Source organism: Lissotriton vulgaris, chromosome 6, assembly GCF_964263255.1.
Source record: "Lissotriton vulgaris chromosome 6, aLisVul1.2, whole genome shotgun sequence".
Lineage (NCBI taxonomy): Eukaryota > Metazoa > Chordata > Amphibia > Caudata > Salamandridae > Lissotriton > Lissotriton vulgaris.
Window position 1 is genome coordinate 1743739744 of NC_141694.1, and position 25649 is coordinate 1743765392.

The 25649-nt window shown below is 42.3% G+C and overlaps 1 protein-coding gene across 1 annotated transcript in view; it reads right to left on the bottom strand.

The window, feature by feature from the left end:
* CAPN13 (calpain 13) overlaps positions 1–25649 on the bottom strand; it is a 493752-nt gene that overhangs the window by 169531 nt on the left and 298572 nt on the right. The window contains exons 10-13 of the mRNA XM_086925977.1: positions 20524–20684; positions 17934–18088; positions 15101–15112; positions 7438–7587 (exon numbers count right to left, since the gene is read on the bottom strand). Coding sequence (XP_086782103.1) covers positions 7438–7587; positions 15101–15112; positions 17934–18088; positions 20524–20684 — 478 coding nt within the window. The remainder of the gene's footprint in view (positions 1–7437; positions 7588–15100; positions 15113–17933; positions 18089–20523; positions 20685–25649) is intronic.

Consider the following 25649-nt stretch of genomic DNA (forward strand, 5'->3'; position numbering starts at 1 on the left):
CAGACTATAGAAGAACCCAAGGTAATCATCTCCAGTACAGAAGTTACTCAAATACTATCCTGGAACGTAGCAGGGATAAATAGCAAATTAGACGACCCCGATTGGAGAGTGTTTATAGCTGAACATGACATCTGTATGTTCCAGGATACCTGGGCCCGGAGTGAAGTCAGTGTGCAAGGATTTGCCTCATACCATATACTGGCCACTCATGCGGGTGTTGGAAGACCCTCAGGGGGACTGATCATTTGGATGGGTGCACACCTTGGATGCAAAGTAACGCAAATAGAAACTATATCTAGGGACATCCTATGTGTACAGCTGGAGTTTCCACAACACAGTCCCATCACGATAATTAACATTTATTCAAGGCCCACTCCTAAGGGCAATGAGTCGGTCACCCTTGAGGAGCTTAGCTCTGTATTGACCTCCATTCCCCCCAAAAATATGGTTATATTTGGTGGGGATTTCAATTGCCAATATGAGCCCTTAGAAGGGCTGGATTGTGATGCGATCTGTGAGGAAGACACCATCCTTGGAATCCCCTTGTAACCAAACGGACACCCCTGGTAATCCAGATAAACCGCCTCATTTTAAATTTCTCAATGAGATCATGTAACGGGAGATCCTCCTCTGCTACTTCATCTGCCCCTACGTTTCATGGTAAAGATAGAGGGTCCATACTGGATTATATTTTACTGAACTCAAATTACTGGGACAGGATGGTTGACTTTAAAATTACTCCCCGCACTGATAGTGATCATGATGCTTTAACAGTTGAGATTCACTCATTCACCACTAAAACCGAGCAGGGTGTTGTTGCCCAAAGTGCTCGAGAATTAACTTTAACCAACTGTCGGAGGCGTGTCCGGTGGGCTAATTTCGCCACTAAGCAGGAAAATTTGGGCTCCCTATATGATGGTCTCTTACCTGTCTTTTTGGAAGCATCCAATTTATACAACATAAATAAGGATTGTATGGACAAAGAGGCGATTGGGTCAAACTTCGAAAAATTAAAGAAAACAGTAACAGAATTCCTTTTCCCTAGTAAATCTAGTCAAAATTCTGGACCTATACCCCATCCATGGTTTAACTCTACCTGCCGTAAGGCCAAAAGTTTACTGTTGGCTGCAATCAAATCAAATAATTGCCCCAATATCAAAGTGCGAAGAAGGGTATATAAAGAGGCGGTTTATGCAGCTAAACAAAGTTGGGAGCTGGAAAAATAGAAATCGCTAAAAACATATCTTGGGGAGAGGGATATGCGATCTTTTTGGGGTATTGTTAATTCGGGGACTACTGTACCAAGGAAAGCATTAGAACCCACTTTGGGAGAAGAGGTCTGGCGGGACCATTTCGAATCACTGTACAAAGACCCAGAGAGCAACAAGCTTCCTCTACCTGTTCTTCATCTGGAGGCTGCTTGTATGCCCACTGTATCTTTGCAGGAAGTAAAAGCTGCAATAGAGAGAGTAGCCCCTGGCAAAGCACCCGGTTTAGATAAAATCCCGGGGGACCTCTATAGGAGCGAGCCAAGCGTTTGGGCCCCGTATCTCTGGGTTGCTTTCAATGCAATCATGGCAGGGATGAAGATCCCCACAAGTTGGACAGGGGCAGAAATAATCCCCATTTTTAAAAAGGGTTCCCCCTTATTGCCGGGTAATTACAGACCCATTAGTTTGATTGACATCTCACAAAAAATCTTTGCACGAATCCTATTATTAAAACTCCAAGCTTGGATGGACAACAAAAGTATTCTCTCCCCGTTCCAGGCTGGGTTTAGGGAGAAACTATCAACTCTGGACCAGGTCCTAAGACTGCAACTACTCCACTGGAAGACGGTTCGTCTCGAGAGGGGCAGTTTGTACCTGATATTCGTTGATCTCAGGTCAGCCTTTGACCTGGTCCCAAGGGCTAAACTATGGTCCGTTCTACACGACCTTGGGGCCCCGGCGTATCTTATCCACCTCATCCAGCGATTGCATGAAAACAACTTTGCACAAATAAGATTTGGTGAAGACGGCGGTCTCTCTGCCCCTATTCCAATTAAACGAGGTGTGCGCCAGGGTTGTGTACTCGCCCCAACTTTGTTTAGCCTTTACATAAATGATTTGATAAATGCCCTGTTAAAAGAGAAAGACCTAGATGCCCCCAAATTCACAGGGAGAAGAATTTCAGCAATGATGTTTGCTGACGATACGCTTTTGGTATCGAAATCTCCCATGGGGATCTAAAGGGTGTTGGACAGATTCCAGTTGTTCTGTGAGGAGAGAGGGCTTGAGATCAACCTCCAGAAAACGAAATTTATTGTTTTCAATAAGCCAAAGGGTACATGGCCAAACCCTATTCTAAAAAAGGAACCCCTAGAAAGAGTAACCTCTTTTGTGTATCTAGGAATCACAATTACAGACACCAAGGACTGGAGGGCTCACATAGGGAAAGCATCTCTAAAGTTAGCCCAATCAACCGGGGGAATAATGAAGGTATTCAACAATACAAGTAGGAGTGCTGTCAGCCCGGCACTGGAAATTTATAAAGTTCAGGCATGTGGGGTTGCTCTTTATGGAGCAGAACTCTGGGGCCACTGCAAGCCTAAAACCCTAATCCAGTCTGAGAATGACTTCATTAGGAATCTTTTCAGAATGCCGCGCAGTACTCCCTTAGTCCCGCTCCGTTTAGACCTGGGGCTGATGGAGATGGAGGCGGTTTTATGCCTCAGACCACTTTTATATTGGCGACGCTTATGGTCAACCCAGAAGCTTTAGGAACTGTCTGAAGTTTTAGCTATTAGTGGCGCAGTAAAGCTCCCTTGGTTTGCTTATGCCAAGCATCTGCTAACTAGTATGAGGTTGGGGGACTGTTGGTCTGACCCGGAGGTATCATGCCCCTGCGTTATAAAAAATCACCTAAAGACCATTTACATGGATTATAGAATGTCCTTGCTCCACTCTAATCCTAATCTGTGTCAAACCTTCCTGGAAATTAAGACCACTCCAGCCTTTGAAAGGGCCATTGATCTCATTAAGCCCCCGGCAGCCAGGAAATTGTTTCTACAGTTCAGATTTGGAGTCCTGCCCTTACGCTGCGTGACTGCTAAATGGAAAGCGCAGAATGAGGTCAGGTGCCCTGTCTGCAATCATTCTGATGAAACTGAACTCCATGTTTTCTTTGAGTGTCCTGGTTATAACAAAGCAAGAAAGAGATGGCTTGTCCAGATTTGCAGGAATCTAGGTAGTAGAAGATGTGTAGAAACGTTCAGGATCCTGAAAACTGATTCCAGGACCCAATTGCTTACTGTGTAGCAGGGTTTCTTTTCTCATTGTGGTGTACAAGAAGGGCCCTTACATGCTAACAACAGATAAGAACTGGCCGTTAACTTACACAAATGTATATGCTATAAGATTCCCCCATGGGTTTAAAAGTTATGATGTACCGTATTCCAACCTGCTCCAACATGTACATCATAATTATGGATGGGAAAAGTAGAAAGGATTGTTGTAGGAGTCTAAAGATAGGCTGGTTAATGCATTATGCACTTTATTTTTTCTTAATGAGATTTTATGGCCTACCACTTATAAGAATAATGGGAAGAATGAAATAGCTTGTGATCTCGAAAAATATGGCATATAATTAACGATGAAAGACAGAACTTATTTAATATGAAATTTTTAACTTTTGTACAGGATTTTTATCTTTACTTTTATTACCGTGTTTTTAACATGTCATTTTAACATTGCTGTTATTCATCTTTGCACTTACTGGACCATGTTGGCCGTAATAAAGATCGACTTGACTTGACTTGAATATTGTTGGTCCCTTTGACTGCAAGAAAGATTTAGGCAACAGGTTCATCCTGGTCTTGGTGAACCACACCACCCACTACCCAGATGCAATCCCTTTGAGGTCAATAATGGCACCTTCGCTGACCAGGGCCCTGATTGGGATTTCTACCCATGTGGGGTTCCCCAAAGAGTTAGTGTCTGACAGAGGCACTAACTTCCTGTCAGCATACATGATGTCCATGTGGGATAAGTGTGGAGTGACTTATAGGTTCTCCACATCTTATTACCCCCAAGGAAACTGGCTCCTATATAGACAACCAGTAGGGGGACCTCTCAGCATGTAAGAGAGGGGTTGGAGCTAGCTCCTAAGAAAAACCCTCAAAATGTGGTTAACTACATACTGGCACTCTGCAACCAAATGCATCACTCCTGGAAAAAGGCATAAAGGAATCTTGAGGCCAGGAAACTCTGATGTGACCCAAAGGCCACTCTGGTAGAGTTTCAGCCTAGCCAGAAGGTGTGGATTATGGATCCTGTGGAGCCCAGAGCTCTCCAAGACTGCTGGACAGGCCCATATGAGGGGAAGGAGTGGAGGGGGAAGTCCATCTGTCTGGTGGTTCTCAAGACCCTTCAGAACACCTTGACGGAGCTCCAGTTAAACCACCTCAAACCCCACTTTAAGAGGTCTGAAGTCATCAAGCTCCTAGTGACAGATGAAGGGGTGGAAGTCGAGAGTGAACCTCTCCCTAACCTCCTGTCTTCAAGAGCACAATAGGTCAGTAAAAGGCGTTACCCTCTCCCCTACTCTGACCTCAAAGCAGCAGAGTGACTGTCACCACTTGGTGGGACAGTTTTCTGCTTTGTTCTCCCTCACCCCTGGGCTTACACATTTCTGCACCCACAACATCGATGCAGACATAGTCGGATAAGGTTAGGGCCAGTATCAAGAGGTAGGTCTTAAAGATGCTGGGGTTATGGGTGATTGAGCCCTCCAACAGTCCCTGGTCCTGCTCTGTGGTGCTGGTACCCAAGCGGATCCACCACGCACCACTTCAGAAGGAGGACTCAATTTCATCACTAAGACTGATGCATACCCCATCCCCCAAGCTGATGAGCTTAAAGATTGGCTGGGCACTGCCAGGTTTTGCATTAGATTTGATGTCACATCAGGGTACTGGCGGCTGATTGCTAAGACTGAAGGGACAAAAGAGAGATCTGCAATCTAAACCTTAAAGGATCATTTCCAGTTAAGGAAGATGTCGTTTGGCTTAAAGAATGCTCCTGCCACATTTCAGGGGTTGGTCAACAGGGTCCTAGCTGGGAAGGAAGCATTATGTAGTGCCTACCTAAAAGACATAGCTCTCTCCAGTTCTAGGTGGGAGCACCACTTGTACCACCTCCAGGAGGTGCTTCAGGCCTTGCAGGAGGCAGATCTGACTATCAAGGTTAGTAAGTGCCCGATTCAGCTGAGTTCCATGGTAGATCTGGACCTCTTGGTGGACGAGGGTGAGGTGTAGTCCTTCCAGGCCAAGAGTGAGGCTATATTGCCCTGGCAACCTCCTAAAACACAGACTGAGGTGATGGACATACTGGACCTCACAGGATACCATAAATAGGTTTGTTAAGGGATATTGGCAAGATTGTTGCCTCCTTAATTGATCTGACTTCTAAGAAGGAGCCATGTGTATGACACCTGTACTCAAGGCTCCTGAATTCTCTAAGGAGTTTATTTGCAGGCAGAAATTTCAGAGCATGGCATAAGGGCTATCTTAGCACAGTTAAATGAAGAGGGCCTGGTCCAACCAGTAGCTTTCATTAGCAGGAGGCTTCTTCCACGGAAACAGAGCTGGAATGCAATTGAATGGGAGGCCTTTGCTGTGAATCACTGATAGACCCTCTCCCCTTCCTCGTTTGAGAATATAGGCCTTTGCTGTGGTCTGGACATTGAAGAAGCTAAGACCATACCTATTTGGGTCTCACCTCTGGGTTCACACAGACCACAGACCCCTCAGATGGCTCATGCATATGAGGGATGAAAATCCCAAAGTGTTGAAGTTTTCCATCTCCTTATAGGGAATGGACTTTATGGTGGAACACAGTCCTGGGTCAGACCACACCAGTGCTGATGGTCTATCCAGGTTCTCCTGCCTTAGTGATGAGAACTCCCAAGGGTTTCAGTAGTTCTCCTCACTTTCAGCGGGGGCACATGCTTGTTCTGTCAGACTTAGGGTGGTCTTCCCCAAAACATTTTGCCTTACTCCTCCATTTTTTGCTGCTCTCGCTAAGCAGGTCTAAAGTGCTTGTGCTCACTCCCTAAAACATGGTAAAATTGGCTTACACTCAATTGGCACATTTATTTTACTTGTAAGTCCCTACTAAATTGGTATTACATGTAGGCCTGGGCATAGTTCGCTGAGTTTTGCTACACAGAACTCCACGAAGTTACAAAAAACCTCAGCAAAGTTCTGCAAGTGACAGAGTGTAGTGCAAACTGCTTTTCGCACTGGAATTTTACCTGAGCGGTAGCTCGTGCTCGCGAACTTACCGTTCGTGAGCACGAGCGGAGAAAAACTCCGCTGCACTACGCGAAGCGGAGTTTTCTGCACTCCGCGAGCTCCACAGAACGCGGAATGAAGAAAACTCTGTAAACTCCGCTAACAGAGCAGAGTTCACCGCCCAGGCCTAAAATGAAATGCTTCTAGAGGACTTGCAGCACTGATTGTGCAACCTACTTAAGTAGGCCTTTTAACATATCTCAGGCCTACCATTGCAGCCTGTGTGTGCAATTTTAAATGGTCTTTTAAATCTGGCAAAATAAAACATTTGCCAGGCTAAACCTTACTTTTTAATATGTGCAAGCATCCCCTTACTGTAGGCCCTCAATAGCCCAAAGGGCAGGGTGCAGTGTACTTAAAAAGTTGGGCATTTACTTTTAATTTTCACATATCCTGGTAGTGAAAAACCCTTATATTCGTTTTTCACTACTGCAAGGCCTGTCTATCCCATAGGATAACATTTGGTTAACTTATTAGATTTAATAAGTGATAACTTACAATGAGAAGCAGGTAGGAATGTCGGATTTAGTTTTTAAAGAATTGCCATTTAAACCTTCTTTAATGGTAAAGTCGGATTTTAAGTCACATTTCTTGAAATTCCAGTTTTAGAAAGTTGGAATTTTCTTGTCCAAACCATTTGGTGCCTGTATCCTGGGTCACATGACTAGGTAATTGTAGTAAAGAGGAATACACAATAAGTAGGTTCAAGCAGGTTTAATGCAGGAAGACAGCTTAACAACCACAGCAGGTAACAGGTATCCTCATCCAGGGATCATAGGCCAGTACAACTCAAGGATAAACATTCCAACAGTAGGCACACTGCTGAGTGACATAGATGAGTTCTAAATGACATGTAATGGAATACCACACACCTCCCCCCCTTTAAAAAAACCTAAAAAATAAATAAATAAATAAAAATAAAAGAAAAATGATGTGCAAGAAATTCAAACTCTAATAAAATCTTTGAACTTAGAAGGAGCAAACTTAGTACGTTCGCTACGTCTTAATGAGATCTCTTCACACACAACATCTGATTGATTGTCTATGACAACATTAGGAATCGGTCGAGGATCAGGAATGATTCGAAGATCAGAGTTACTTACAGGTTTTTTTTCCAAATTGTCATAAACTTCATGCGTGCCAGAGAACCCATCTGAGACATTGTCTGAGGGAAGTTTCCGCATGCCGGAGAAATTATCTGAAACAAGTTTCTCTGGACAATCTGAGACAAGTTTCTCTGGAAGAGAAGACTTCTGAGAAGGAGTAACAAAGGGTTTGCATAAGGAAATCCTTCTCAAATTCCATATTTTCCCCCCTTCAACTCTGACAGCTTTGCTAAAAATTTCAATTACTTTGATGGGGTCAGACCATCTAGAGACATTCTTGTGAAACAAACCACCCATTTTAACACGAACCCGATCACCCACCTTTACATTGCAAGAGTTATACTTCTTTTTGGCAGAGTGCTGGGTCATGCTTTCTTGGTATTTCCCAATCCGATTCTTTAATGCCTTGAAATCTACCTCGTAGGGAGTATCACTTTTTAACCACCAGGGAAAAAGTTGAGAACCTGGTTTCCTCCCTCGCAATAATTCAAATGGGGATAAACCAGTGACAGAATTGGGAGACAACCGATAAGTTAATAGAGTAGCCTGGAGAGCTTTCTTCCACTTCAAACCACTCTTAACGGCCAATTGACAAGATTCTTTGATGACTTTGTTGAACCTTTCAACTTGGCCATTGGCTTGTGGAAAATAATTAGAAGTCCTTTTGTGAATAACCCCACATTTTTTTAAAAAACACTCAAACTCATTGCTGATGAACTGTGGCCCATTGTCTGAGATAAGTTCCTCTGGCAAACCTTCTCTAGCAAAAATTTCATCAAGGAAATCAATTACATGTTCTGAGGAAATCTTCTCTACAATTTTTAATTCAGGCCACTTAGAGAAGTTGTCAATTAAGACTAAACCATACATTTCCTTACCAGACTGATAACTGAAAGGTCCAATAATATCAATTGCTAACCTACGCCAAGGACCATTAGCGTACTCAATGGGTGTGATATCGACAGCCAAACTCTTCACAGATTTATCACTTAAAGAGCAAGGAGAACAATTCCTGACCCAATTATCAACCATGGCATCAATACCAGGCCACCAATAGTGTTCCCTGATCCTTCTCTTGGTGGTAGACATTCCCATGTGCCCTTCATGAGCTAATTTGCAAATCTTTTCTCTCAAACTAGAGGGAGGTATGATCTTATCAGACCTTAGGATAATGTTTTCAGATAGCATTAAATCATCCTTCACTTTGTAAAACGACCCCAACTCACCAGAGAGCTTCCTTTCTTCAGGCCAACCTTTAATCAAATATTGTTTAACAAGATTCAAAACAACATCATTCTCCATGGCTTCAGACCAATTCTTTTCTGAAAGAATTAAGGAGCTCTCTTGTTCTGAAGTCATGTTAATGTCTGCAAATGAGTACGCAACATCACAGTCTATACTCTCACCAACTTCCACACTGGCTGGGAAACGGGACATACAGTCCGCGTGAACATTTAAACGACCTGGAACATAAACAACTTCACAGCGGTATTCTTGTAATTTGGCTGCGAGTCTCGCTAAACGAGCAGTAAGAACTCTACCACCACCTGCGGCTAGCATGGTGATGAGAGGTTTATGGTCAGTTCTTAAGGAAAACTTTGTTCCCCACAGAAACTGTCTGAAATGCTGGGAAGCCCAAGTACAAGCAAGTAATTCTCTCTCTATAGTAGAGTAATTTTTCTCAGCGTCACGTAAGGCTCGAGAAGCGTAAGAGACAACAAACTCGCCAGTTTTGTCTTTTTGCATTAGAACGGCCCCTAGGCCTACATTGCTGGCATCAACATAAACGATACATTCTTTACCCACAGAATAAGGTTTCAAAAACGGGGCTTCAACAATTTTTTTCTTTAGTATTCCAAAGGAATTCTCTTGCTCTTCCCCCAAACAAATTTAGCATTTTTCTTTAGAAGAGTTCTTAAGGGATGCACAATATCAGAATAATTTTTAACAAATTTGCCATAGAACTCGGTCAACCCTAAAAAGGAAAGTAACTGTTCTTTTGAACTTGGAGAAGGAGCATTCACAATATTTTGAACATGATTAATTTTGGGTTTGATACCATGACTCGATATTTCATGTCCAAGATACTCAACTTTGTCTTGCCTGAATTTGCACTTATTATATTTCAGAGTAAGACCCTTGGAACGGACTCTAGCCAGAACACATGAAAGATTCTCATCATGATCAGTATGGTCTTTCCCAAAAATCAAAATATCGTCTTGAAAAGCTATAGCCCCTTTGCAGTCTGCTAATAGTTCTTTCATGAGACGCTGGAAGACGGAGGCTGCACTTGCCAACCCAAAAGGCATGCGTAAATACTGAAACATGCCCTCTGGGGTAACGAAAGCAGTCAATTTCCTTGAATCTTCATCTAATTCTACTTGATGATATGCGCTAGCTAAATCAATTGAGGAAAATACGGTAGCGCCTGACAGTGCAGAAATTAACTCTTGAATATTTGGTAAAGGATGTTTATCAATCCATATCTCTTTATTAAGACTGCGCAAATCTGCACATAAACGGAGTTCGCCAGAGCTCTTAAGAGAAATAACAATAGGCGAAACCCAAGGAGAAGATTCAATTGGTTCTATTATGTTCTTGTTTACTAAATCATCTAGGATTTCTTTTAACTTGGACCTATAGGCTAAAGGAACATTCCTTACCCTATGCCTGACAGGGACAGCATTATCATTTAAAACAATCTTATGTTTGAAACCAATATATTTTCCCAACCTGTCATTAAAAATTTCAGGAAAGTTCTTCAGTACACTCTTGGTGAAATCGGTATTGCTAAATGTGTTCAAAGTTAAGTTGATTAATGAGTCTGTAACATGTTTCTCAAACCGGGGCTCATCTACAAAAACTGGTGGAACAGCATTTGGATCGAGCTTTATTCCTAAAGCGCGTTGATGAGGCCAACTAAGAATGGAAACACCCTTGGTAGCCACATAAACCTTAGCTTTGATATCCCAGTTCTTAAAAAACAATTTAGCCCAAAAGAAACCCTCTAAAGCTATTTTGCGTCCTGTGTAACCACCGGGATATATGTCTGGATTTAAGAGCTCTCTCTTACTCCAAAGTTGTTCAAAAATATCCTTACCAATGATGGTGTACCAAGCACATGAATCAACAAAAATTTCAATGGGTTTGTCATCAATGTGAAGTGTACAAGAAGGAAAATTATTTTGGATACATTCATCCACAGAAAGTATACAGTTTAGACTATTTAAAACTTCCTCTTCTTCAGGAGAAATATAATTAATTCTAAAACCAGATCTGCACACATTGCCAAAATGTCCCTTCTTCTTACATTTGACGCAGATTTTATCCCAGGCAGGACAACCTTTGTAATTGCCAACATGGTTGGTGCTACCACATCTATAACAAACTATTGTGCTCTTCTTAGTAAAACTCCTATTATCACTCGAATTCTTTACATATTCCTTTTTAAAGTTAGGTCTAGCATTGAAAGTGTTCGAAGAGGAATTACCGGAATGAGTTTTAACAATGGCTACTTCGACTTCAGGAACATTACCTTTAACATTTTTGCTTCTTATTTCAGATACAAACATTTCAGAATGTTCTATACCCTTAGCTATATTCACAACAGCGGAAAGAGTAGTCTCAGTTCCTAACCAAAGCCTTTCTTGAATCTTTTTGCTTTTTGTTTTCATCATGATTTGGTCCCTGAGAACTTGCTCGTATGATATAGTTTCGAAAGAACAAGTGCAAGCAAGAGAGCGTAAAGCTGCAACGTAATCTTCAATTGTCTCATCAGGTTTCTGTTCACGAGAATAAAACTTGAATCTTTCCATCACAGTATTTATTCGTCTACCAAAACGAATTTTCATTTGCTTAGAAGCTTTACTGAACACATCCATATCACCGGCATCTTCCAAAGGTGGTAAATTATCGAATTCTTTTATTCCTGCACCACCAAGGCAATGTCTTAGAAGAGCAAGTTTCCTTTTTGCTGAACAATCCTCTTTCTCTAATACATCAACGTAAGCGATAAACATTGGATACCAAAGATCCCATTCAATAGGAGGATCACCTGCAACTTGAAGGAAGTGAGGAGGTGCCGCAATGTTAGACATTTGTAAATAAGAGATAAAATGAACAACCTGAACAAATGAATGAGCATAAAACAAGAATGAAAGAAATAATAATAAAAAGTGTGCAAAACCAAGTAATGCTAGATTTGCTGCAGCGTAAGTGTAATTGGTGTGCAAATCACCGTAGAAAAAGATTTGCTGAAATTGCCTTTAAAAGTCGTTTTTTTTTTTTTTTCCTTGTAAATAGGTGTAGTTTCTCTTTCTTTAGGTCACAGTTAATTTGTTTGAAAGTCGGGTTTATTCTGATAAAGAAACGCTTTAAATTGCCAAACGCTGTACTTGAAAGTAATTCAGAAAACGTTTTGACGTTTTCGAAGATAAAACCTCAGCCTTTACAAAGATGGCCGCCAAAAGCGTCTGTAATGCGCGATGACGTGCGCAATCGCGTGACCCAGAATGCAATAGATGACAACAAAGGCAACGCGACTCGAGGGATGCCTCGTGAGGAGAGCGAGTCGGGAATTGCCTCGTGAAAGAAAAACGGCTGACTCCAATGCGCTCGAGGTAAATTTAACCAAAAATAAACAACAGCGCTTTGATTGAGAAGCGTATTTAAGTAACTGATGTAAAGTTAGTATTGCTTTGAAAATAACACCGCTCGATAATGCGGTCGAAAATAGAAATTCAAAATAGGTAGTAAAGTCTGAGTAACTCACGTTTGAGCTGAAGGTGTAGGAGGTTTTGATGATGGCAATAAAACGAATAAACACAGGTAGCCGAGAATGACAGCAGAAAATCCTTGGTTTTGATAAAACTCCTTACTTCTTGTCAGAAACGTGATGAAGTTCCTTACTTCTCAGAAATATTGCAGTTGATAGGCAAAATCCAGTTTTGCATAAAAAACAAAAAACAATTGAAACGAGTGAACGCTGTCTTCGCAAACAGCACTGCTCCCGTCGTCGCCAATAATTGTGTAGTAAAGAGGAATACACAATAAGTAGGTTCAAGCAGGTTTAATGCAGGAAGACAGCTTAACAACCACAGCAGGTAACAGGTATCCTCATCCAGGGATCATAGGCCAGTACAACTCAAGGATAAACATTCCAACAGTAGGCACACTGCTGAGTGACATAGATGAGTTCTAAATGACATGTAATGGAATACCACAGTAATGTAATGTAACCAGGATTTCTATAGCGCACTATCACCCCACGGGTATCCTGGCACTGAGAATGACAGAAGTTCCCCTAAATGCACATATTTACCCACCGGATGAATATCCTGCACTACATCCTAGGGAAGAGATACGTTTTGAGCTTTTTCCTAAACTGGAGAAACTATCTATTTGTCTGATATTGGGCTGGAGATTGTTCCACAGATGGACTAGGTGTAGCTGGCAGTTGGTCTTTGCGTATTGCTCCCAGACAGTGAGACAAAGTGGAATAGATGTGGGCAGGATGAGCCATCTCTGACTTGAGGGGGAGGAACTGTCACCTAGGACACTTGCACATCACAAATGCTCTACCTGAGTACATTAACAAAGTGTTTGACACTAGTCTTTTGTGGCCCCCATAAGCTGTGCCAGGGCAGGGAGGCAGGAAATTCAAAGGTGGAAACCTCCAGACCTTTCTCATACTTTCAAAGTGGGCACCAATTTTAAATATTGGAACCTGTGACCCAACTCTCTAAAACACCTCTGGACCCGTGGACGACTCAGATAGACAACTTTGCAGCACTGCAAGAAGGACTGCTACTCTGTTGCTCTGCTGCCTAAGTGAGAAGGACTGAACCTGTATCTTGAACCCAGGACAATCGGAGTGGCTCTGAGGGCTAGTTGTGTGGCCACCTGATCAGAGCCTCAGAGACAGAAAAGGCTATAACCTTGTTGAACGCAGCACCTGGACTCTGTCGGCTGTGACTACTACCCCCCAAGTGGTGCTACCCCATCCTGGAGCCATAGAAATGGGCCTGAATGTGTGCTCCCAGCCCAGCTCTAGTCCTATGGGCAGAACCGACGCAGAGCCACGTTCTTCCTTACAGCCACTTCGGAACCGCCACTACGTAACGCATGCCCAACGCAGGACAAACAGCCATTTATCACTGTATAAAGGTGTGAAATATCATTACTTGATCTCTTCAATCATTTAATAAACCAGTCGGTTCGAAACAGTGGCAGAGACATTTCTTAAATTATTGCTTGCAATGCTCACTTTATGTGATTGGGTCTCAGAACTGGTCGAGCTGTTCCTTGACCTATTAGTTACTGCTGGTTGTGATGTCTTTTCAATGGCTAGCACCTAGATTGCTGGTGGATAAGAACGAATGCTATTGTGAAACAAGAGTGCTGCACTAGAGTCATGGACGCTTATCTATATATTCTGGTGTACGATTAGGCCTGATATATGCTATGTATGCTTAAAAACCCCCACAAATAACGAGAGCAAAATGGATTAACATGTTTTTTAATTCAGATTATGGCGGGTTCATAGCGGGAGGCTAATAGTTCCTAGTTTTCGGAATTTCGACCTGTTCGGTGAAAATATAACACCCTGGTACAAATGACATTTGTGCTGGGATCCGCACATTGTTTTTACACCCCTATTTCAGATTGGGGCAAAAACAGACAATAACATCCGCCCACAATTTTAACATGTGTTTATTTCCTCGTTTGGCACTATAAGCTCGTGCTATACAAATAACACATACATACCCACGGTAATCACCAGTCAATAGTTTGTGGTGAAAGCAAAAAATGTAAGCTTGAGCAATTTAACTCAGCTCACCCTCTTTTTCACCTAGTGCCTGATTATACATAATTCCTTTACTGTGGGTTTCTAAGAGCACACTTTTCCGATAGGGAGTTTCAGCAATGTGCATATATTCTTTAATTAAATGAGAGAAAGGGCTTTCGATTTGGCTTCCTAGCAATGTCCTGCTTGTGGAGAGAAAGAGAGATAGAGAGGCAGAGAGGGAAAGAGACAGATGGAAAGCAAGAAAGAGTTTGGGAGAGAATGGGAGAGAGAGAGAGAGACAGACAGGGACAGAAGGGTAATGAGAGAGTGACAAACAGAATGAAAGAGAGAATACGACAGAGCGATAGAGACAGAAAGGGATAGTGAGAGAGAGTGAGAGCGAGAGAGTGTGAGGCAGAAGCTGTGTGTCTGTCCATCAATTTCCAATTGGTACCGATTTCGCATGCCAATTTTTCTTCTAAAGGAGTGTCACTTGTTTCTTGGGGAAGACCAAAAATAAATAACCGGAGAAAACAATTCTTGCCGTAACTGTACCCCCAAAACAGTCGTGAGGTGCATTTGTGATAGAAGAACTGAAAACGGAGGCACTTCTATAGAGGATGCAGCAGTGCACGGGGTGGATTTCAAGTGCAGCACCATAAAGAACGTCAATACATAAAACATATCTAGTGTGGCAGAACAATAGCCTTTTCTAGGATCTTGAAATGTGGAACCAAAGTTTGACAGATATTTGTCAGAGATTGCCTCTCAGGGACAACCTTATTCCAAGTAATAAGGAGAGCATGAGAAGAAACAAAAGTACTCACCCTCAATATTTTCCGGCACGCAAATAGAAAAATAAAAGTGACATACCTTGGGGTCGATCTGAGGAATAGAAATAAAATACAAGCTTTAGTTTACTTATCATCAAAAACTAATTTATATACTAATAAAAGATAAGCAGTAGTTGCTAGGCAGCAGGGTGTATATATAGATGCATACATGTTACAAAGGCATTTAGGGCATGTCGAGTATCCGAGATAATCCCACTACGGGCCTGATTACTAGTTCCTCGTAATATTCTGACCCATGCATATACCCTTGTTTACGCACGAGCCGGAATTACAAGTTTGAAGGTACTTGATGTATACAATAATTCTCAGATGTGTTGATAACTCAACCTACGGTAGATTTCGGCACGTAAAACCTGCTGAAATTTAACAGGAGAAAACTATGGGGCATATTATCAAGGGGGTTTATCTCCGCTTTTTTGGCTTTAAAAGCCAAGAAAGCGGAGATAAAATTATCTTCCTATTACCTAGCTGTCGCTAACACCAGTTAGCGACAGCTAGTAGGAGATAGCGACCATCTTGGACCCCGCTTTGCATGTCAGTGATATTTATCACTAATGACATGCAAAGTGGGCGTGCCAAGATGTTAGCGACTGGAAACAGTCGCTAACATCGCTATCTCCTATTACCAACTTTTGGAGATATTCGCGCTGAGCGCGAATATCTCCAAAAGCTAACACCTGCCCCTGAGAAGTTCTTAGCCATGTTATCCAATGGTAGGTGGATAACATGGCTAAGAGCATTAGCTCAGTAATGCATGAATATCGCTGACTTTTCAGCGATATTCATGCATTTCGGCCGATTTTTATCGCTGAGGAGATAAACCTTGATAATGGCAAGGTTCCTAAGCGATAAAAATCGCCGCAGCTCGGCGATAAACAAATCGCCGCTAAACCACCATAGCGATAATTATCGATAGTTGTTGGTAATATGCCCCTAAGTATTTAACATATCATGTGGATTTTGGTGAGTTTAACCCCAACATCTGCACCTGCTTCCCCACAAATCTCCTAATAGGCATTACTTATCGCACCCGATAAACAACGAACCCTGTGGTATTTTATTTCTCAGGAGCGATAAATAATGTCTTAGGTCATAATTAAACTCTATGTGTGATAACTACGGTTTCACATATACAGGCTAATAAATGTGCTCTTGCAGTTTTCCCCAGAAAAATCTGCTGAAATGTATTAGGGGACAATGCCTGACAATTACTGAGGTATGCAGATTATGGAGCAGTACCCAACATAATATGCATATTATTCCACATTATCGGGGACACACTCATATTTGGGCGCTGTTTATCACATCCAGTGGCTTGAAATCCATTATATTTAGATTTCCTCCAGTGCAATAAATGTCAGCCAAAACACTGGGCAGCTCATAATGAAGGCCTTAGAGCAAAACACTGATTTGCCCATTCAAGAGAAAATGATACCTATCTATTTTTGTTTATTCACATCTAAGATGGCCTTCTCTCACTTTAGCCAGATGAAATCTCATTGGGGAAAGCGCCAGGTCTTTTGCAACTTCTGAGACAGCAGGATTGTCAATATTGCAATGTCTTGCATAGGAGGCTGTAATAGGTTTCCTAATTTGGCATCTAAACTACCAACTCTCAGGTTAAGTGCTTGATTAAAACTTTTGTTACAAGGAATGTGCAAAAACAGTATGTTTTCCCATGGTATTTTCCCTACGGTACTCTTTTTCTGAGCAATTTACTTCAAGGTAGGACCAAGGCCAAATTACCTGTGTAAATCAGCATGAAACCTGGGACAAGTGTTCACTTGGAGCACATTTTCTAAAACAGAGATATAATAATGCAGGAAATCCTTAATAGAATGAATCTAATAACAAACCAATAGTGTTTCTACAGAAGTTTAATGCTATTACCATTTAATCCGTAAGAAAGAAACTGCCAGTATTTAGAATAAATCTGATTCAGCTGAACAGAAGTTTATTATTTCATCAATCTCAGATACTGAGGCTCACAGTCAAATAGTTAATTGAGTGGTAAAAAGATATTGCTTAAGGATCCCAAGTGCTAAGAACCAAAACCATCCAAGAAGAACAAGTGACAATGTGAATCAAAAGACATGGTATATTGGTTATTGCTTTTTAAAGACAACCAAAGTGCATTGCATATCTTTTCAAACACAGCGGAAACAATTGCAGAGTTAATTCAAACAGGAATGAGGTCTGTCTTTATCGGTGTTGATGGCATTTCAACCCTTTATCAGCTATCAGGGTCTCATCAGGACAGAGATGAACCTAGGGAGTGGTGGTTGGTGAGTTGTTCTAGTGCTATCAAAAAGGCTACAAGACAGCCAATATTGGTAGTTGGTACAAAAGTAGGTGGGGATGGACGGAGCATCTGAATCAATCAAACACTCACACCCAGTCAAAAGATCTGGGTTTAATCCATCACCGTTCTTTAGCCCACTCTGCCACCCCAGTTCAGACATGGCTATATGCAAATCAGTCTGACCCTGTGCCTCATGGGAACAGTCCAGCCCGAACTGCCAAGCCATGTCTTCCCTGGACCGGAAACAAGCTTCCGAGGACCGGTTTCTGGCATTCCAGCCGTCTTCAGCCCGGCTTGCTTGAATCCAGTGGCAAAGTGAGCAAGGGACTCACGTCTGAGCATACCCTGCCACACTTATGGCGGCCAAAAGCGGTACAAAAGGGGGTGGTGACCTGCAGCCTCCCTTCTGAATGGGACAACCCATTCTAATGTCAGATGGGCAGGGCATCACTGTCATTCAAAATGACCCCATAAGTCTCTAAGGCAACACAGGAACATTCCACACAGATATCTAACTGAGAGCCCAACATGGTTCACTCAAGCAACTTACCTTGCAAAACAGAAAGCCAATAGGCAGCAACTCCTCTGCGCTCTTTTGCAGATCTCTGGGCTTTTGCATGAGGGTCACCATAATATTGTATTCTCTCTTATTGCCTTCTACCTCTGTCACGTTTATGACGTATTGTGGATTTCTTGAAAATGTCTCTTTAAAGGAAAAAAATCGTGTTTGTTTTTAGTTTGTAGGTTGGGTACACAAAGAAACACACATTAAGAATAGTGTCTTAGTTAGACTGTATGATTAGTTGATAGGCCCCGCACTCATATTTAACTCACCGCTCAACTCGGACACAAAAGGAAAGAGTGGAGGCCGAAGGGTTGAAGCTTTCTATAGATACTAGCACGGTTATGCCTAACACTATGGTACTAACGATATACTCTTAGACTGGGCTAAAGCCATCTTTAGGATTTTGGGAGTTTTGGTATAGACATATTTTGGGGACCTTGTTGAACTATTTTGATACAATTAGTGTTAAGAATTACATATCTCTGTGAGCTCAAAGTCATCCAAACACTTTCCTGGACTTGCACACTGTACTAACCCACTAACTTTATCTCTAGTTAACCTATCTCCAGGCCCTCCTCACTCGTCTCCCAAACTACCACCTTTCATTCAATTTGCAAATCTTATGCCAGAAAACTTCAAATGGATAAAAATCACAGACTTCGTCAGCACCTCAGCCCTTAGCAAATTTAAAACGTATTTTTCATGAACTCCAGATAACAAACATATTCCTCCTTTAAGACTTTGAAAGAGGTAATGTTCAACTGTCTTGACTCCTCAAGCAACCAAATGAGGTAACTTAGACCAAAGTCAACATTGTCTGTCTTCACAACCATGCAATCTTCTGAGTGACACTGAATCGCTCAAACTACGTCGCCATCCTACGCATCATCACTGCCCGGATACCAACCACGAAGCAACATCAAGCAAAACTAAACAAAGCACAATACTGTTCCTTCAGAGTCTTGCACTTGCAAACTTTTGAGCAAGAACTCATCACCCTGGCAATCACAACTGCCCCAAAGCTGATACAAATGCACTCCTACCCTTAGTCAATCTCATCGTGGATGGCAGTATTGGCACAACTACATGAAAGTGTGATGCATAACAGAAATCCGCACAGCATCATGGGGGCCCCCCCACCGGTGACTTAAATCTCCCCACTTCTCAGACAGAAGCAAATCAACTCATGACAAATCAACCATTATTATGAATCTTCAAAGCTTTTGAGGCCATTTTTAAAGACATCCAGTGTTTCTCCCTTTCGAACACCCAATTCGACTTTATTACTCTACATCGGTATTGTAATGGCTTCAATAAACTATTTTTTTTTTTAAACGCAAGATCAGATTTATGTTTGCCCCACTGTCTCTCCTATCACACTATGCAGTAAACTGTGGCGGACCGCCTTAATATTGTCTCCTCATGTTGACCTTACTACCCTCCTCAAAGTCACCACATCCAGAGATGTCATAGTGAAATCCATCATTATACCTCTTTCCAGGGAAGTGCTCATACCTCTCAACATAGTCAATGCACACCTTGCACAATGCCCCATTCACGGTGCAATCAAAAGAGGAAAGATACACCCATTAGGACCCATTGCCTGTTGTTCATTTTTATCTCTCTGCCACTTTAGACATTAAAGCCATACCAAGTCTTCTTGTAATACATGTAATTGAATGGAACGCCACTACACTTACCCACCGCCCATTGGTTATCAAATAGTGCTAGTACTGCTGGCTTCAATCACTTGCAGAGCAAACGCAGCAGCAAAACTATCTCCATGAGACCTACAGAACAGGCAACGTAGAGGCACAGGGCCATTGTGAATCTCATGCAGCTACTATGTGGTTTACCAATAAAATTGATATGCCGGCTGTTGCTGTTCAGTGTCTCAGCAGACTTTGGATCAGTGACACAGGTCTCCAAGCAGATGAACTTAAGTAAAACTGCAAGCTAATAGCAGTACAAAGCTGGAGAGTGGAGGCCTTAGATCAAGCACAAACACAATGACAGAGAAAGAAAGAAAATGTATGTAGAGAAGGAAAGATGACACGAAAGAAATGAACTTCAAATAAAAGATAGAAAGGTTCAATGAAGAGAAACAGGAGGAAAATAAATGAAGCAATCATGAATTACACATGTGAAGAAGGAAGGAAATAAAGTGGAAGATTGAAATACACCTTCAAGAAGAAATTAAACAGAATAAAGAAAGAGGGGTCTAAGACAAATTCTGCACGAAAAGGGGACTACAGAAAGAAAGCAAGGATGGTACAAAATTGAACAGAGAGAAATAAAAGGGTACTTTGAAGGCAGGCATCCGGTATTTCCCACGACAAATATAGGGTATTTTTGTGAGGAAACTGTATGTTTCATAATCTATTAGGGTAAGTAGTTGTGTTAATAAGGGACCATTCGGTACCGAGATGCTGTTTATTTCCTTAATGTCTTTAATGCATTGTGTTTAAGTGAGGTCTCTCGGTCATAAAATGCAGGGGCTAAATTATTATCTATAAGCAAGATAGAATGTTATGGCTTCAAGTTCGAAAGGTACATTTGTGGAGAATAATTTTACCATTGTTGAAGCATCCTCCAGACGTGCTGCCTTTCACCCACCGACTACAAGTACCACTTTTGGTCCAGGTGTGCTGTTGTTCTTCAAAATCCAAGTACGTGGGGGTTAGGTTACAAATGTTAATTTGTGCAAAATATTTTAAGAAATCTTTGCAGGACATCCTGAAATACAGAATAAAAACCGTAAAATAAAAATGTTAATAATGAACATTCAGTCAGCTGCAGATATTTTATAAGATCCACTTGCATCCTCCCAGAAAGGAAGTCAGTGCTTGTGTTTCAATCGGAATTCTAGAATTTATGTAGAGTTGTTCAGCCTTCTTCACTTCCCAATAAGGTACTTTAGACTAAGGCTCGTGGGATGGCTAGTTTAGAAGGCTCTCTCTGCAGTTTGTTGGGATAAACGTTTAGGGTCGTAGAATGGGGAAAAATGTATAACTGGGCCAAATCTCAATTTGATTAGCTAACTACCCATCTCTTAATGATTTCATGAAACATGAATGGAATCATGAGGTTTGGGGAGGATACAGACAATCGACGTTTTTATTCTAGCTATTAAACCTGTTCTTATTGCCAAAGAAAATCTCAGGTAAAATTCGATTTGTTGTTCTCCCTCACACAACTCTCTGGCCATCATGCAAGTTTCCAATCACAAAAATACTAGCAAGATTTTGAAGTAACAATTCTATCATAGTGTGATGCTCCGCTAACATTACATTAGGCAGTCACTGCCTGTGTACGATAGAAGGTGTGGTACTGCTACCATTTTAGGTCAGGAAGCAATATACATTGATACATTATTATGATAGCTTGAGTAAACTGGCTGAAAGGCGCTGAGATCAATCAGGGCTACCCCCCTCCACAATTAAAATGTGTCCCTTGTGTTAATTGCTTTCACAGTTTGAGAACCTCAGTCTATCTCAACACTCTATAAGCCACAAAGTACCTCAGGTTATGGTATCTTGCATTGTGGCCATGGCATTATGTAAGTAAGCTGATGTAGTTGTTTAATTTAATTTTTTGGGGGGGTCTAATCGACAAAAGCGAAATACTGTCATGTTTGTGACAGAGTAGGCCATTGTTTCATTTGTTATGATGATGACCTTCAGAGATGGCGGAGATTAGACCGCATTTGATTGAAAGCAGGGGAATGCAGCAGTTATATTTATCTAATAATAGTGGGCGGGGCTAAGGGGTGCAGTACCACCATTCATGCCATGCTCTTTGCATTACTGTGCACACTTTCTTTTTTAATACCAAGCTCTATTGGAGAAGCAAGCAACCTGTGTGCTGCCAAGCGGTACAGTGGAATAGAGATGGGTGGGAATGGTAAAGGTCAGAAGGGCAGTAAGAAAGCACAGTGTACAGCCAAAACACATTACATTCCACACAATATTAACACAAATCTCTGAACAATCCAATGGCAGGTCCTAAACAACAAATTAACCTGCGTATCCAAGAAAGCCTCAAGTTGTGGCAATTCGGATGCGGGCTGGGCTTAGACTTAGGTCCTATTTCTGGAATGAAAACAGTATATTGATATTGCATCAAAAATAGCATCTAGGTTAGAGATCACTAGGACTCAAGGTTTTTTTTAAAGGTTTTTGTACCTGTTCCTAACCTCAAGCTAAAAGCAGGTGCACCAGTCACTAAACTGATGGCCTCTCAGTGGCTCTGAAAAGCCTTAGAGACACCATCACGTATCGCTTCAGCAGCTCTACTCGGACCCAGTGTTGAAGACTGCAGTCCATAGCGCTCCACCTCATCTGTCTCTGGAACTTGAAGTTCAAGAGCTTAGAGTGAATATATGAAGGAAAATGTCAAGGCATCCAAGAAGGAATGCCAGTATAGGCGAGCGTAGCCAATGTTAAATGGAACAAGTCGCCAGTGGGAAGGGAGGCAGAGGGGCAGCTTTTCAAGCAGCGGTACAAGTCAGAAAGTGGAGGCATGGGGGAGGTGCAACTGGAGGGAGAGGAAAGGGTAGAAGTAAACAGATCTGAGTGCTCCTTCTGAACTCCTATTGGTACCCCTACTAAACCCGACCCGCGAGACCAGGCCTGCCTAGAATAGCCAACGCCCCTATTTTGTTTGGCCATCCTCGTCTTATCACCCTAATATGGATGCCCTGTAATCATTCTGTGATGCTGGTGAGAGGTTTGGAAGTGGTTGGCATTTGCTGATGCAATTGCGCTAATGGCGTAAGGGTAGTGTTGTCTGAAGGCCACTGTTAGACATGGCATCCTTAGGGTGGTCTTGCCCCATACACTTTGCCTGCCTACCTCCTCTTTTTGCTGATTCTGTTTGTTGGCGTTAGGACTCTGAGCACTTTACCACGGCTGACCTGTGCTAAAGTGCATGTGCTTGTACCCTAAACATGGTGACATTGGTGTATACACAAGTGGTATATCAAATACCCAGGATCTGTAAATTAAATGCTACTAGTGGGCCTGCAGCACTCATTTTGCCCCCCAAATCAGTAGCCTTTCAAACATGTCTCAGGCCTGCCACTACAGACCCTGTATGTGCAATTTACTGCCACTTCGACTTGGCATTTAAAGCCCTTTGCCAAGGATTAAACTTCCCTTTTATGACATCTAAGCAACCCCTAAGGGAGGCCCCAGCTAGCCCAAAGGGCAGGGTGCTGTGTAAGTAAAAAGGAGGACATGTCCTTTCAAGTTGTGCTTGTCCTGGTAGTTAAAAAAATATATATATTTTAGCACTGCTGCGCAGCGTACTATTCTCCCAGGTTACCATTGGAAATTCCTTAAAAAAAATTTAAGCTGTAATTCCTGATTGGGAAGGAGTAGCTTTAGCATGTTTCATATCTTTGGAGTGATAATGATAAATCCTCTTTAGTGGTAAAGTTGGATTAACATTACTATTTTGGAAATATCACTTTTAGCTCTTACTACTCTGTTGTGCTGGCAGCCTGAATCCAATACACGTCTCAAGTGGGTGACAGCTTCACTTTGTGTATTTCCTCTACCCAGCCAAAAGCACAGGAAGGTTAGGTGTGTCTGAGCACTCACTTGCATTCTGAAGGCCCTTCCTGGGTAGGAAGAGAGGGAGGAGCCGACACTTGCATCCGAACAATTAGTGTCCTGTCCCCAAACAACGGGTTAATTACCCCTACCGATAGTCTGGAGCCAAGGCTGGGAAGAAAGGACTTCTGTGCACTTCAAGGACCCTTCTTTGAAGTTATCCCCTCTTCAAAGGTACAACTGGGTATATGTACTTGGTCTGTGACCCTTCAAACTAGAAACTTCTGGACCTACAACTTGTCAGAAGAACTGCTTCGCCCCATCTATGACTGAACCTCTGCTGGACTGCTGACCTTGAAGGCTTCCTTTTCTGCTGTACCGCCAAGCTTCTTGGTACGCTCCGACCCTGCTGAGGGAGAGCTGGACTCTGCTGCTGTGCAACTGAAGTTATTTCCAAGGGCTTGTTGGCTTGCTTCCTGTTGCTTGAAACACAGGGATATCAAAGTCTCTACCTCTATGCCTGTGCCTGGTTTACTGGTAGTGGACCCAGATACTTGCACCAGAGAAATTGATGTATCTCCAGCCTCTGTGTAGCAGAACTGGCACATCAACCCTGTTGTGGGAGTAGAATTTTATTTTGTTTATTTATTTATTTATGCATTTTGTAAAGCGCACAAATACCCATGGGTGTCTCGGCGCTGAGGACTGATGATAAGATAGGTAGATACGATTGATTAAAGAGCCATGTCTTTATCGGCTTCCTAATAGTGAGCAGGGTGGGACTGGTCTTGATGTGGGGGGAAAGCTTATTCCAAAGTTTGGGGGTGGCACAAAGAAAAAATCTGTCACCCCAGGATGTTTTATTTGTGCGGGGGACAATAAGGAGATTGGCAGATGAGGAGAGTAGTTGTCTGGGCAGATTGTAGGGGAGAAGGGATTGTTTGAGAAAGTCAGGATCTATGGAGTGAATGGCTTTATATGCGATGCAGAGGGCCTTACACTTGGATCTGCTTCTGACAGGTAGCCAGTGGAGTTGACAAACTACTTTGGAAATGGGTTTAAATTTGGGAGTGCCTGTCAGAAGCCTGGCTGAGGCATTTTCTATTAGTTGGAGTTTGTTAAGAACTCTTTCTTGCACATTGATGAATAGGCTGTTGCAGTAATCTACTTTGGACATAAGAAGTGTGTTGATCAGTGTTTTAGCGGCTGAGGGTGGGAGGTATGGGAGAAGTTTCTTTATGATTTTAATGGTGTAAAAAGCTGATGAAACTACTGAATTAGAGTGATGCATGAATGACAACTTAGTGTCGAAAATGACTCCAAGATTTCTAACTTTTGTCACTGGTGAGGGGGGAGCTCCCAAGTCTCCTGGCCACCAGAGGGGGTACCCGGAGGGTGTGAGATTGCCGAAGATCATTACTCAGTCTTACTGGAATTTAGTCTAAGGGAATTGTACGCCATCCAGGCACTTATGGCAAGCATTCCCTCCTGGAACTTAGCTCCCACCCTAGTGCCATCGTTATGTATTGCCTGCACTAGTTGGGTATCGTCAGCAAAAGAGGTTATACCCAAGTTGTAGTTTTTGATGACCTTCACCAAGTCAGACACGTAGATATTAAACAGTGTTGGGCTTAACGAGGATCCCTGAGGAACACCGCAAGGGAAAGTGAAAGGGAGGGATGTGAAATTACACAGCGTGACTGATTGTGAGCGATTTGCACTCGAAAACGCTACATTGCGTTCGGAACCTCCGCTTCGGAACCCACACATCGCCTTCACTGTGTGAAGGAAATCAATGCATTACGACAACTGTGGGCTTGACATCGATGCATTGCTCATCTGCACCCCAAATCTCACTATTACGACCAAGGATCAAAGTACCCCGTTCCCCGGATCTGCGTGGCTCTTGTCACAGGCCAGCAATCGATTACAGTCGGTTTGAACTGCTGAATTTATCCCAGTCCAGTGCAACTAGATAACTCCAAAAGGAGGTTATTGCTTCTTTGCACTAGAAACACTTTCATTCTTTAAAAATTCATATTTCAACTTCTAGTTATTGGATTTTTGTCGTATTGGTCTTGCTTTATTTATAACATTATTGTCTATTTTTCTAAATCAGTGTGGAGTCTTTCCTTGGTGTTTTCAT